Below are 15251 nucleotides of genomic sequence, written 5' to 3' on the forward strand. Positions count from 1 at the left end.
TGTGCTGTGTGTGTGCTGCAGGTAAAATAGGAGGTCACCAGTGCGGGGGGGCCCCCGGCTGCCAAGCAACAGAGCCCCCCCACTCCGGGGTCCCTCTGTGTGTGGTGTGTATTCGCTGTGTGTGTGCTGCTAACATGCAGTGTGTGTGTCTAAAGTGGAAGTTAAAATTATGGGGGGGACCTGTGAAAGATGAGCACGGATGTTTCACCGTGCCCCCCTCCACCAGACCCTCCCCACAAGGCCCTAGATGAATCAGGGTGTCTAATATGCAAGTAAAACCGGGATGGAGGGCGGGCGCCGACGAGACCCCTGAGAGAAACACCCCCAGTGAGCCCCGCCAGCATACCCCACCCACCCAGTTCCCGGAGCCCTATGTGACTGTTTGCAACATTTGTTTGGGTGAGAGCGGGGAGGAGCAGGCGGATGGGCACAACCGGAGGCTCCCCCGAGCGACCGGCCCCCCAGCCAGCCGCGGTAGGCGCCCCCCCTCCCAGGGCGGCCAGGCAGTCAGGAGGCAGCAAGCCAGCCGCAGATGGAGGTCAGAGCCTTGCAGCGCCGAGAGACAGCCAGCAAGGAAGGGGCCCGGTGCCAAAACGGTGCCAAAACCATTCATGCCCTGATCTCTCTAAGGACTAGCACCCCCTCCCCCCCCGGGGGGAAAAAAATAACTAATTACTGAAATAGGCAAAAGTAGAAATTAATTTAAACTAAAAATGAAACTACAAATCAGGACATCAGTGTAGCATTCAGACAAACAGCTTTGTTACTCACATTTTTAGGGTATGAGTGGAGTGGCTTGGAGCTCTGCATGACTACCGTAGTACTGTTATTTCTGTAGAAGCAAAAGACAAGCACAACATATTATTATTAAATGACATTATTTTGTCCAATCATTGGTGTAAAAACAATCGGTATAACTGACTAATAGCTCACAGAGATGCCAGTTTGTCTGCAAAGAAAAAGACATTGTAGTTTAAAGAAAAGATTTCTTTGTTTTTTCTTCTCAACTTGTCCTGTCCAACAGCTTAATAAACAGATTAGAGCTGAAGGTCTTTCATGTTGGACATATTTTACTGTTACAATAGGGGGTTATGACTCTTTGTTATTTCATTCTTCATAATTTTCTTATATATGTACCGTAATTTCCGGACTACAAGCCGCTACTTTTTACCTGCGCTTACAGCCCTGCGGCCTATTCAGTGACGCGGCTGAATTATGGATTTAATTGGCGGCCGCCATGTAAGTACTTTTGATCTCAGTGAATGGATTAAATTCTCTATCTAACACCAAGCACAAGGCATTTTTTTTCAACACACCTCTTAGCAGCCAAACAGCATGGACTTGACTTCAGGTCTTAGACACTTCAGTCATGGTTCAACAAAACGAAACACGCATGCCCGGCCGCATCCCAGAATCCTTTGGTGCCATTAGACCCAACGTGCACGTGATCGCCATTACAGTATGATGCAGCTTTCAAGTTAAAAGCAATCGGGTTTGGAAAAGCCGGTCAGCTGCTGACGGAAAAGCTGCAATCTGCAGCTGGGCTGCACGTAAATATGTGGGAATAACATCAGCCTTTATTTTGTCGGGACACGACTGGAAACACAAATCTACGATCGTTTTTACGGTTTCTAAGGACTGAGCGGAATTTTGCTTTGAAAAGCTCACAGCCTCCGTGTGAGCTGGAGACATCTTCTCCTGCTGCTCTTATAGAGCTGCGGGGCCGATGGCAGTCTGATGGCTCCCACACGTAACAACGCATCCGCCCCTCATACACAAATTGTATAGTATTAAGTCCGATTGCTTTGCACAGACACGATTTGCCCCTTCCACCGGCGCAATGGGGACGAAGTGCTCCTCCTTGAAGCCGCCCTGGCCAGAGGTGTCGGAGTAGATGGGAAGGGGAGACAAGGAGCGCGCGGGGCGAGCGCGGAGCGCAGAGGCGTCCGCGGAGCGCAGAGGCTTCTGACTTCTGACGCACACGCCGCACTGAGGCGCGCGTATCGCGCTGAGGCGCGCGCTTTTCAGTCGCCGCTGCTTTATTTTACCGGTGTGTTTTTTTAACCAGTCCTGTTACTCCCATAACGCTGCCGCGACACAAGCGGAAGGAGACCTTTTCCCGTTCACCCCTCCATGCACTGCTGATACTTGCTCATTCTTAAACACGTACAACAGTATGGCCAGCCGGGCGTTGGCCCCGCCTTTAGCCCCTAAGACTCATGGGAAATGGGGAATCGCGGATGTAAATTTCCTCTTGATAACTGAGGGATGCAATGTTGATTATATGGTTACTGTTTGTAATTTTATGTATGATACCTAGATTGTCAATAAGTAAAAAAAAAAAAAAAAGGAAATAAAAACACCATAACTGAGGAACTTGTGAACAGAATAGAGGTCCGTGCTGTTTGACAGATGTTGACATACTCAAATACATGAGCCTGAGTCAAAGCTGACTCCACCTACAGTGTGCTAATGAATTGCACTCACTCTGGGTTTCACGACGTGATCTGTCAGGATGACAATGTGCAGCTTGTATTCCGACGCGGCTTGTGTATGTTTGAAAGTAATTGAACATGTGAAAATGGGTGGGTGCGGATTGTAGTCCGGAATTTACGGTATATGTTTTTTTCAGAGAGAGGGGGGGAAAGAGTGATAAGGGGGGAGGGGGTGAAATAGAAGAAAATGAGAGAGAGAGAAAGGAAGTGAGAGGATATGTGTTGCGGTAATTTGAGAAGGTTATTGTTTTAGGCTTCACAACATTTAAAGTAGATCCCCTAGAAAGAAAAATGTTACATCCAAGAATGAAACTCTCACACTGAGACAAGATTTTATAACTGACCATGGATCAGACCGTTTCCATGGGCGTCCAACAACAACTACAACAGCAGGGGCAAGCGGACAAACGGATTCCTCTCTGGGAATTCAGTTGTCACTGGAACAGATTGGAGGAGGGAAGGAGGCCGCAATCATCCCCTGCAGGAGGTGAAGTTAGACGGTGTGGTAGAGTAGACCTCTGTAAAGGATAGACACACACACACACATACACACACACACAAATACACACAAAAGGCCTCAGGCCGTAACAGACAACAGTGTTCAGTGTGTAATAACGGTCAGATTGGCTCTATTAGAATGTATTGGGGGAAGCTCACATTATTGGATAAAATCACTGAGTCACTAAAGATGCAAAATTTCTACAGTTAATATCAATACTGTAAAAGAAGAAATGAGGCAGCAACATCTTGATGCACTGTTAAACTTTATTTTCTTTCAACAAAGAATTTTAATTGTACACATTCACACCAGTATTACAAACGTTCATGCTGAAATGTATGAAATATTTACATTCTCCTCTATATTGCAGATAGAAGGATGTCCAGTACAGCTGTGGTTGAGGCCATGAGGAAGTGAGCAGGAGTCAAAGGGTTGAGCATGGGACAATGTGGCAGCTTTGGACTAAAGAAAAGCTCTCCACTTTTGTCTAGTACTTTTCTTTTTCGATAATGCTCTTGAATTCAAGATCAGATACATTAAACAAGTCAATGTCATAATGTCATAAGAAAAATATTTTTTTGTAGATTCCTGACCCAAAAAATATCCCAGCTGCTCTGTGGTTGTAGGGCCACACATGTTACAATATACAAGTTCTTCTGAAGAAACATTTTTTAGAACAAGGAAACAGGAAACAAAGCAATATATTATTTTCTATAGGCCTCCCCACAGATCAGAGCTCACCAAAGGTGTTGCAAAGAGATGTTTTGCTGGTTACTGAAATAGGTAAAAGTACAAGAAGACACACAGGTAAAGGAAGGAAAACAGAGAAAATTAATTTAAACTAAAAATAAAACTATAAATCAGGACATCAGTGTAGCATTCAGAAAAACAGCTTTGTTACTCACGTTGTTAGGGTATGAGTAGAGTGGCTTGGAGCTCTGCATGACTACCGTACTACTGTTGTTTCTGTAGAAGCAAAAGACAAGCACAATATATCATTATATTACATTATTTTGTCTAATCTTTGGTGTAAATAAAATCAATAAAACTCACAAATAGCTCACAGAGACGTCAGTTGTTTGTCTGCAAAATAAAAGGACATTGTATTTGAATGAATAATTCTTGTGTTTTTCTTCTCAACTTGCCCCGTTCAAAAGCTGAGTGAACAGGCCCCACTACGTTAGCCGCCCTGGCACCATGGAGCACGGGTAACCCCGGCGCCAGGGCCCCCAGACCACCAGGCAGGCACACTCAGCCATGCCAGACAGCAGCCTGGGAGGACCCAGAAGCTGCCCACCACCCAGCTGGCATTCATTTTTTAATAAACACAGCACCTTCAGAATCTAAAAGACCTCATACAAAAATAAAGTAAACTAAATATGATATGTCAACAGAGACTTTAGGATTGGGAGGTATGAATGGACTTTGGGTAGAAAAAGATGAAGTTCACCTTGAGTTTTGCCAACCACCTCGATCTCCTGCTGCTCTCCTGAAAACAGTACATTTGTGAAGATCAGTCAATAACTGCTTCAACAGAAGGTAAAAGCAATTGCTGTTTTTTAGGGTATTATTACCGTGATAACCGGCTCCATATTGATCCCCTATGAAGGAAACATCAGAACTAATATTAGTTTAAACGAATCATGGTCCAGTTTGGAATAACATCAGTCTCTCAACACACCGTTTTTCTGGCCTTGGAGGTTTCTCTCTGTCTCCCGGAAGATTCCTTCTGGATATTTTAATAAAGATATTTTACACTTTATCTTAAATTATCATCTTTTTATGAGAAGATCATAATTTATTCATCCCACATGGGCTGACATTTGATATTGGGGAACTCTGAACCCCATAGAGCTTGTCAGGGACCAGCTGAAGCAATGACTGGATGATGGTACCCCACCCCCAAGTGACCTGACAGAACAGCATGTAGCACTTGTGAAAGAGTGGAACACATTGACTCAGAACAAGATCATGAGTTTGGTAAGGAGCATGAGAAGTTGAATTTTCAAGCTGTCATTTCATTTTCTTAACCGTTTTTCCCTTTCGGGGTCACGGGGCTGCTGGAGCCTATCCAGTCCACTTGTGGGCAAAGGCAGGGGAAAACCTGAACAGGTCGCCAGTCTGTCGCAGGGTAGAATGTCCACAATCACACATCCATTCACTCTCACAGTCATACCTAGGGACAATTTAGAGTTGCCAATTAACCTATGAAGCATGTTTTTGGACAGTGGGAGGAAGCCCGAGACCCTGGAGAAAACCCACGCATGCACGGGGAGAACATGCAAACTCCACACAGAAAGGTCCCCCGTTGATGTTGTTTTTCACGTCCCCCAGCCGGGACTTGAACCGGAGGCCTTCTTGCTGTGAGGCAAGAGCGCTAACCACTGCGTCACCGTGCAGCCATCAAGCTGTCATTGTGGCAAATGGTGAAAATACCCGTTTTTCAGATGATTATTCTTTGTTATTGTCTTAATTTTTGTAGTAATAATTATCCAACTAATGAAATTGTCCTTGTTTTCTTATTGATTGGCATTCATGGTTTGTAATATCAAAGGGAACTTCTACATATTTCATTAAAATTCAGACCAAATAGGAAAATCATTCATGTAAATAACATTATCCCTAACTTCATGTGAGTAGTGTAAGGTTCAGAGTTCACCACACTGCCAGGTTTCAGTCGATATTCTATGCAAGTTCCGGATTTCTGTCAACTCAAGTAACATCAAGGTAAGCTCTCTAGGTTTTAACCTGGATTTCTACTTTTTGACCTAGTCTCTGCCTCTGGCCCTTTAAAGTCTTTGCACAGTGTTACAAGATTGGATTTGGATGGCTGTTTCTTATGGCATCCCTACCGTGATAACCGGCTCCATATTGATCCCCTATAAAAGAAACATCAGAATGAATATTAGTTTAAATGAATCATGGTCCCATTTGGACTAACAGCAGTTTGTCAACACACCGTTTTTCTGGCCTTGGAGGTTTCTCTCTGTCTTCTGGTAGATTTCTTCTGGACATTTTGATACAGATATTTTTAGACTTTATCTTAAATTGTCACCTTTTTAAGATAAAATCATAATTTATTCATCCGAAAGTATATCCCAGGATAACATTTGATATTTGGGGAACTTCAGTCCTGGTTCTCTGGCTCCCTCATCCACTTATCATTCTTGACATTGATTATGCTCATGTCATTCACCTGTATATAGCACTACTTTAAGTTTCAGAGTTCATAATAATCATCATAACCAATCAAACCAACCCTTTTTGCTCTATCCCTCTATAAAACTCATGCAGCATTTTAAGAATTTAAAACTAATGTTTTAGCTAAATGCAGGACTTCTGCTTTAAGAAGTGTGGCTTAAGTACAGAAAAAGATAAAGGTTTAACTCTGTGCCTTTTTTCTGGTCGAGGTGGTGGTCTCGGTTGGTTTTCAGCCTCCTTTCTGTTGATCAGAAAAATAGAGTTGCTGCTAAACCCCTGAAGTTCGTAAAACAACCTTATATGTAAAGCCTATTGTCCTGAACAATTGGTACCTTTTCCTGTAGATAAACACCCCCAAAACTGCAACTAGTATGAGCAGTAACAGTGTCACTGGAACGAACGCTGGGGCATAGGTTCTCATTTTGTACTTAAGAGTTCCTGATGTAGAAGTTTCGTAGAAAAGAAAAGGAAGAAACAAGTTAAACTACACATTTGATTAAACGGCACAATACCACATATTTAGCTTCCCAAACCTGTAACAGTTAAAGCGGCTGTGGTGACTCCTTTCTTTTCTCCCCAGAAGGAGGCAGTGCAGGTTAGATTTTTCACCCCATCCCCTGGAGCAACTATGAAGTTGATGATAGACGTTCTTTGCCAGATGCCTCCTGAAATCAAGGAATCTGAGACTGCACTAGAGATGTGGGGGACGCTCCATGAAAACTCTGGGGAATGTGATGGACATGTGTGTGTAACAGAGCATGAGACAGTCAAAGCTGAACCAGCATCCACTTCAGCTGGAACTCCGGTAATCTCTGGTTTTTCTGGGGAAGCTGTGAACGTAAACAAAGTTGATTGCTGTAGCTCACTGTGAAAACGGAGAACGCTAGGTGAAATCATTTGAACTGTTAACTGAATGTCAAATAATCCAAAAATGAGAATACACTCCTAACCTTTCATGACAATAAATACACAGCTGTTGTTGAACGTGTACTTCTCATTCCCTCTCTCTGAATGAAAACAGAAAGGTCCGTTGTCAAAGGGTTTGATGTCGTCGATCTCTAAAGAGCAGTTTCTTTCGCTCAGGTCCCCAACAATTTTGGTTCGGTCCCTAAAGTGGTGCATGACTTGGGTTCGGCCATTGTGGAAGACAATGCCCCCATCTCTTTTTGCCCAGATGCCACGTGTCATGGGTATCTGTTCACTGTCCCAGAAGGTGCATGGGATCACAACACAGGAGCGAGTCAGGGCGCTGAGTCTGAAAGGAACATCAGCAGCTAATCGGTGGGCCGCTGGAGAAAGGGAGACAGTAAAAGTAAGTTTGTTAAAGTAGTAGTCTAACTAGAACACCAAACTCATGAAGTTTTTGTAACAAAAAAGAGAAACCCACTGTCAAATCCATGGATCTTGTAGTGAGCATCTGGGGGTTTTACATATTCTAAAAAATAAAAGAAAGCAAAAAAAATAGATCTATTAAATCTCTAGGTAATCATGTTTCATCATTTTGCTATACTACATGTAAAGTTTGTCCATTACACATAGCTTACATTCTGAAAATTTGTAGAAAACTGATAAGAGCACAAAACTCCAGCAATGATATTCAGTTAATTGAGTTAGTTGAAAGTTTCCCAGAAAAGAATTGTATTCTTTTTCTTTTTTTCTAAACATTTTTCAGTAGTTACAAGTTAGGATTTAGTGAAATTTGGAAGGATTTAGATATGTAATAATTATTAATTAAGTTCTTTGCAAACCAAGGGTGTCAGAACTTTTTTCAAAAAAGGCAGGTTTTGGTGAGGTGAAAATGTGTGAGGGCCAACCATTCGGTCTTATAATAAAATTAAATGCAAATTAACTATTTATTAAATAATACATTTTTTTAATACTTATCATTTCTTTACATAAAGCAGAAACATTTTAAATACATTTTACCCAGTTACTGTGAATTCCTGATTTGAAGACCAGATTCAAAGCAAAGAAAAGGTCTTTCTGTTAAAAAATGAACTTACTTCAACTTTAAATCAATAACACAATTGTTACATATGTTACAACTTTATCACTTTCAAATGTTCACTGTAAATTTCTAAATCAAAAAATGTAAGTAGTGAAATAACACAAATAGTTCTCCTAGGAGTATTGTGGTTTTGATCACAGAAACAATTAAATATCTTCTTCTCATTTGGCCCTCAAGGCTCTGGTGGTCAAGTAGCTAAAGGTTGTTGCCACAGGTTTACAAGAGCTTATAATGTAATTTGGTCCAAATTTTTAGCCACATTTGATTGGTTGTATAAAGAAAGGATGCAGACCAGTAGAAAATTGTATTATTGGACATCCTTGTGCTAAACTGCATAGTACTAAAAGATGTCAAGATGCCATTGATTGACAGAGCTGCTGCTTTATAATAATTGCCAATGGGATACTTCACAATTATAGACATTGAAAGCTATTGTACTTTTTAGGTTTTATTTTTTGGCTAAAAAATAAATGTTACTCATCAAACTCAATGTACCTGTAAAATAAAATGTGGAGCATTGCATGAAAAACGTACTTGTTATGTTGAGAAGTGCAGAGTCTGAGGTCTTCCCAGAGGAAAATTGCGCGGTGCACATCAACGATTTTCCATCATCATCCAAACCCCCAATAAATGTTAGATTAGATTCCATGCTGTAAGAGTGTTTTGAGAGCTTCACAATTTTTATTGTACTTTGCATGTCTTCGTAGTTCCAATCAATATGAGGTATATTCTTTTTGCACTTGTAGGATACAGAACAGATTACGCTCTTTGCCACTCCTTCTGTTGCACTGATCAGTTTTTCTGAAATTGTTATGTCCTCATATGGACCTGAGAAAAAAAAATGAAATTAATTTTTCATTTTCGATTACAAGGACTCACTTCTGTACTCACATTCGACATTGAGCGGTTGCTGTCCGGTGGCTTTCTGACCACTGGGATAGCTTACTGTACATGTCACACTTCTGTCTTCTTCTTCTACATTCCAAGTTTGCTCTATTGTTCTTTTCCAAATCCCATCTGATACCAGTGAGTCTTTGATGGTGCCGGTTCCGGGTATTCCAGCAATAGATAGGGTTGGAGGAGCTGAAAAACAGGTGTGTTCCACATTGCAGGACACACTGCTTTGTTCTCCTACTCTCGGGATGCCATTGATGCTTATTTGTGGATTTTTTGCATGCTCTACAAAACAAGAGCACAAAAACAGGCTTGAAAGGAATCTGCAACTTTGAAATATAGAATATGAGGCAAATGCATTAAAAATAAGACTCACCTGATACCAGAAGTTGAGTGGTTTTTTCATAAAATGAGTGGCCTCGAGAGTGGTACGAAGTGATTGCGTTCTTGTCAATCCATGGGTAGAGTCTTGCCAAGTTTTGTGATAACTCAAGGCTGTTAATTTGCAGACTGCAATTTCCATCAGCCGTAGATCCAACTGAGCTTGTTTTACCACTAAATTGACTGACAACTGTTCCTCCTCTTTGGTCAAAAACTGTTGGGTATCCAGAGTCCTGGTACAAGTACCATATCAGTTTGAGGTTTGGGGGTATGGCATTAGTGTAGGTGAACTTGCAAGGGATAATTAAACACGACCCTTTGAGTCCAGTGATGCTTTTTGGAGTAGAGAAAGTCCAACCCAAGGAAAACATACTTCCTGAAAATTGAAAGTCATTATTGTTAATCATGCTAATTGGCAAAATATGGATGAAGAGATGGTTATCACAAGTGTTAGCATAGTTTGTGAAGAAAAGAATGTTGGTGAAAAGTTTACTTTAATCCAGTATAATAGTTTTGATGTCCACAGAATTTGAATTTGACGGTTAAGCTATATTCACACCGGCCCCCATCATTCGAAAACATTAATTTGACCGTTTTTGGGCTCTATATACACAACGGTTGAGCGCATGTTCAAAGGTTAATCAGATAAAATTTTGGCCAATCATGGGCTTGAATTTGGTAATGGGATCCCCTTTTTACAGAAGACAACCATTTGAAAATTTATCATGGTGGAAAAATTAATAATTGCGGTCTGTGCCTGACCAGAACTTCATGACACCAAGACTTTCATATATTTGAAAAGAAAAACTTCTGGAGCATGATTTACAAGATTTGCACAGAATTGACATTTCACACCAAGCCTCATCTAACTGTAAGTGATGGACATGCGCTAGTACACAATAGTAAAAGAATAAGAAGCCCCTCCTTAATTGTCTAGTGTGATCACCATGGCATTCTAGAAAGCGCGTCACATGTCCAGTGTGATTGTAGCATTGACCAGATAAGACTTTTCTGGGGATTTAACAGTGGGAACAATTCAATAAATTGTTGGACAAAGACGAAACTTCAAACACAAGGCATGGGACACACTTACTTTTCACATATAGGGTGATGCTTTTCTGCTGGGTCTGCCCTTGATAGAATTTTGCAGTACACCACAGAGATCTTCCATGATCATTAGAGGAGGTTTTTAGAGACAGAGTTGAGATAGTGTTCCACATAGTTCTCCCTCCCACCCTCCTAGTTTCAGTGGACACAGGCATTCCGGAGTAGCTCCATGTAATAACTGGATTGTGTCGAGAGCATGTGTATGAGGCAGTGCAGGTTACTTTGCTTTCAATTCCCTCCAAAAATTCACTTGAAGGTGAACTGATGGTCAGTGGAAAAAAGGAGCCTGAGTTACAAACAGAAGACAGATGGTTAAAAACAAAAGTTTAAGGTCAATGAAAAAGAAAAATCTTCTATTCGATTGGTCATACATTCTGCATTAAATGTTTTTGTCGCTCTTGCTGTGATGCCACCAAGGTGTTTAACAGTGCACTCCACACTTTGATGATCTCTCTCTATGACCACAGTTGATACCAAGGTAGTTCTAGTACCCCGAGTCACGATCCTACTTTGTGGACGGTAGCTAAGTGACGAGATGCTGAGACTCAAAGTGGGAGGATAGGAGGGACACGTGTGATCAACTGAGCACTGTACTGTCACGCTTTCTCCAACCTTCATGTTTCCACTGATCATGATCTCCGGTGTATTTGCTCTGTCTTTAAAAGAAAACATTTAGAGAAACAACAACCCTTTAAAAAAAGAGAGAAATTGAAAGATCAGTTAAAATGTAAACTGATGAAATACCTTCAACATGAATGGTTACAGTTTTATCCCAAAATCGGTGGGTGTATCTCCCAACATTCTCTGGGTCGACCCAAGGGTAAATGGTCTGTCTGTGGTGCCTCCAGGTCACTGGGTAGATCTCCAGGCTGCAGGTCTTCCCATACTGAGATGACACTAAACTTGTTTTTCCTCTGAATATGGAAATGACCTCGCTTGAGTACCAGCTGTCGTAAACCTTAGGATAACTATGTTTTGCAAACTGGTACCAAACAACACGATCTGGTCTCCTAGGTGGGTAGTAGTAGTAGTCAAAGGTACAAGGGATGACAACGCAGGAACCCAACAATGCTTCAATCCGACTTGGCATATTTACTTCCCAACTCTCTGACTTGAAGAAAACACATCCTACAAGTGTGCGTTGGGGAAAAAGTGCAGAAAAATCACATTGAAATCAGGTTTTGCAATTATATGATTGATTAAAAATAATCAAGAGAGAGAGAGAACAAACACATACCCAGAACAGAAATGCACAAGAGAAAATGGTTGGATCCAAACATCTTACCAATCTGGAGAAAGAATAATAAACTTTATGTAAAACACCTCTTTCATTGTAGAGTATCAAATAGCATTTTTTTCATGTGTTATATTAATAAAACATTTATTTTGATGTTTTTATTCAGTTGTCATTTTAGCCTGTAACTGACAAAAGTTCTGACAAATTATTTTAGTATTTGATCCTTATGACTTGTGATGTCAGCTGCCACACTTTGATTCATTCCTTCTGGTTTTGTACATTTGATTTATTGTTTTTAAAATGTTCCCCAAATACACTTTATTTTTCATGTAAAGTCGTCTGAATTTGGGTCCTGTCTTCAACTGCTTTGTGAGAATAGAACATGCTAAGTAATAAAAGATAGAAACATTGGGCCATGTTTCTCCAACTCAAGCATATAATGGGATTTGATGCTGTGAGGATGATGGAACAGATTGAAGCCCTCACACAATTCTTCACAACCCTGGAAAGCATTGTTTCCATCACACAAACATCAAACACAACAGTAAGATTTGTTATATCTACCAGCTGCTGTGGAATTACTGTAATTAATCACTGGAGTCAAAGTAACAGCAGGAGCGGTAGGACTTCCTGTTTTGTGTCCAGCTTGACTGGATCTAAAAGATTTTTTAAGGAATGTAAATAAAACCATTAGTGGTCAAGCCTGGTTTTCTTGCAAATGAGCAGGTGGGTCAACCAAAAAAAGGTGTAAATTTTAAAATCCCTATGCTGCTCTTTTTTGATCAACCTCTGTTTTTATTTCTTTTTTAAGCAAAACAAATCCACAATTTTAAACAAAATGAAGTCCGAATGAACAAAAATGTCCAAGTGTTGTGGAAAAGAAAAGAAAATACTTTAAAGAGTTTTAAAAAGGATAAATTCAACAATACAGAAAATAGAAACTAAAAGAGTCAGACCTAAAGAGTCTTTTTGAAATCATAACAAAGAACAAAATTAGATTTGGTTAACTCAACATAAAAAGTGAGAAACACAATGTCATGTTGTCCAACATGACTAAAGCTATTTTTAAATTATTAATAAGCAAATCAAATCAAATCCAGCAGGTTAAAAGTAAAACACTTGAAAAGTAATACTTTTAAATTGTTAATTTTCAGAGAAGGTCATTTGAATCAACAGTTGCTGTTAGGAATATTTCTTTTTTATAGGCTTTTGATAAAGAGTATTATGACTTACCTTCAGGTTTAAAAGTGAAGTCTCCTCTTCTAACAAAACTCCCTAAAACCTAGGGCTTTAAGTTAGCCTGACTTGTAGGTGGAGTCTACAATTTGTAAACCACAAGGAAGGCATGTCTCATGTGAAAGATGGCTTGTTAAGAAATTATTTTGCAGCTGGGGTTGATTCTTTTTTTTGTTGAAAAGGTTATAAATAGGATGTTCTTCTTTTGTTTTAATTTTTTTTAACTTCCCACAAAAGGCAGGGGGAAATCTTTGTGTGGTAAAATTGGATAGTCGTTACCACTTACATAAATGTACAGTATGAAAAAAAAGTAAAAATAGAAAAGTGGCCCCCTCCAGTTCAATGGGGTAAGGCTGTGATTTGAACATGTTTCAGTTTGCTATTTATAAAAATGACAAACTGTTCGGAAAGGTGGGAGTTAGTCATAACTAATTAATGGTTCAATGGTTTAGTCATAATTAATGTGCTTTTCGTTTTTCTTTTTGAAAACTATTAAATGCTTTTTGTCAATCACGATGCAGGCTACCTCTTGTGTGTTACCAATCCTTCTTGTTAATTGAGATACCAAATTTTGGCTGCACGATGGTGTAGTGATTAGCGCTCTCGCTTCACAGTGAGAAGGCATTTTTTTTTTTGATTTTCAGCTGGGTGCTTGCTGTGTGGAGTTTTCATATTCCCTCCGTGCATTTGTGGGTTTTCTACAGAGACCCTGACTTCCTCCCACAGTCCAAAAAGCGGGGGCGGGGCATGGGGGGGGGCGGTGTGCTAGTCCTTAGGGAGGCCAGGGTATGAATGGTGGGGCTGGAGCCCCTACCCCTCCGTTTTGGCACCGGGACCCTTCCTTGCTGGCTGTCTCTCGGTGCTACGAGGCTCTGGCCTCCAACTGCGGCTGGCTTGCCGTTTCTGGCTGCCTGGCCGCTCTGGGAGGGGGGGCGCCTACCGCGGCCGGCTGAGGGGCCGGTCGCTCGGGGGAGCCTTCTCCCCCGGTTGTGCCCATCCGCCCGCTCCTCCCCGCTCTCACCCAAACAAATATTGCACACAGGCACATAGGGCTCCGGGAACTGGATGGGAGGAATGTGATAACGGGGCTCACTGGGGATGCCCCTCTCTGGGTTCTCATTGGCATCCGCCCTCCTCCCCGCTTTTTACTTGCATATTAGACACTCTGATTCATCTAGGGCCTTGTGGAGAGGGTCTGGTGGAGGGGGGCACAGTGAAACATCCGTGCTCACCTTTCGCTGGCCCCCCCCCACAATTTTAACTTCCTCTGTAGACACACACACTGCATGCTAGCAGCACAAACACAGCAAATACACACCACTCACAGAGGGACCCCGGAGTGGGGGGCTTTGCGGCTTGGCAGCGCTGGAGCCCCCCACACTGGGGACCTCCTATTTTACCTGCAGCACACACACAGCACTCCCACACCTCCATACATGGGTGGGGTCCGGGGGGGGGGGGGGGGGGGGCGGTCTTCACCCGCCTGGTCCTCTCAGGGCGGCCGGGCTTATGGGTATCCTGTCGGCTGCGGGAATGGTCGGGCATACGGCGCTGGGGGTTGGCCGACTGGGGGGGGGTTACTGCTTGGCGGCGGGGGTGGGGGGGGGGGTAACCAGATGATTGTGAGTATGTGTGCGTGAGTGCATGGGTAGGACGGACCTGGGGGCTGGCTCGCTGGGACCCTCTGGGGCTTTCTCTCCCCATCACAGAGAGGGGAGGGCACTGAGAGGGTTGGGGATGGGGGCTCAGATATTATGGCGGGGGGGGGGGGTTGTAGTGTGTAGGGTTGTAGGGTTATGGGGGGTGGCTGTGGGTGCGTGGCGATCCCTGGGTTGCTTAGGTCGCGTGCCTGGGCTGGCTTGTGGAGACGGGGCGCCGGTCGGGTGGTGGCCGGCTCATGGGTTCCGGGGGCCCTGGCTTCGTCCCTGGCCTTTGTCTCGGTGCCCGGCGCCCAGTGGCCCCCATGGCTGCCGCCTGATACGGCTAAGCGCTCCTGTCTTGTCGCCTGGGGGCCGGACACTGGGTTCGCTTGTGCCTCTGGGCATTGGGGGGGCCCCTGTAGGGGGGCATTCTCTGTGCCTGGCTGGTGGGGTGGGCGGTCCCCTCCTCCTCCCCTCCCGGGTTGCCTGGGTCTGGATGCTGGGGGGGGCTTCTGACCTGGGGGGCTCTCCTCCCCTCTCCTGGTCTGGCTGG

General features: G+C 42.8%; 1 protein-coding gene across 1 annotated transcript; it reads right to left on the reverse strand.

Annotated features, from left to right (window-relative positions):
* Window positions 1-3240: 3240 nt before the first annotated feature.
* On the reverse strand, window positions 3241-13108 carry LOC105355909 (uncharacterized). Its single transcript, XM_023964610.2, has 20 exons — window positions 13056-13108; window positions 11823-11874; window positions 11330-11713; window positions 10957-11241; window positions 10572-10871; window positions 9474-9854; window positions 9095-9382; window positions 8738-9031; window positions 7583-7630; window positions 7146-7484; window positions 6729-7025; window positions 6528-6633; window positions 5954-6436; window positions 5847-5873; window positions 4676-4723; window positions 4569-4595; window positions 4445-4483; window positions 4048-4077; window positions 3900-3960; window positions 3241-3768 (listed from the first exon to the last, which is right to left on the reverse strand). Exons 2-13 carry the CDS (start codon window positions 11863-11865, stop codon window positions 6319-6321), a joined length of 2883 nt encoding a protein of 960 aa, XP_023820378.1. The 5' UTR covers window positions 11866-11874; window positions 13056-13108; the 3' UTR covers window positions 3241-3768; window positions 3900-3960; window positions 4048-4077; window positions 4445-4483; window positions 4569-4595; window positions 4676-4723; window positions 5847-5873; window positions 5954-6318.
* Between the last annotated feature and the right edge of the window lie 2143 nt (window positions 13109-15251).

Source organism: Oryzias latipes, chromosome 16 (genome assembly GCF_053564925.1).
Source record: "Oryzias latipes strain Hd-rR chromosome 16, Olatipes_Hd-rR_3.1".
NCBI classification, from domain to species: domain Eukaryota; kingdom Metazoa; phylum Chordata; class Actinopteri; order Beloniformes; family Adrianichthyidae; genus Oryzias; species Oryzias latipes.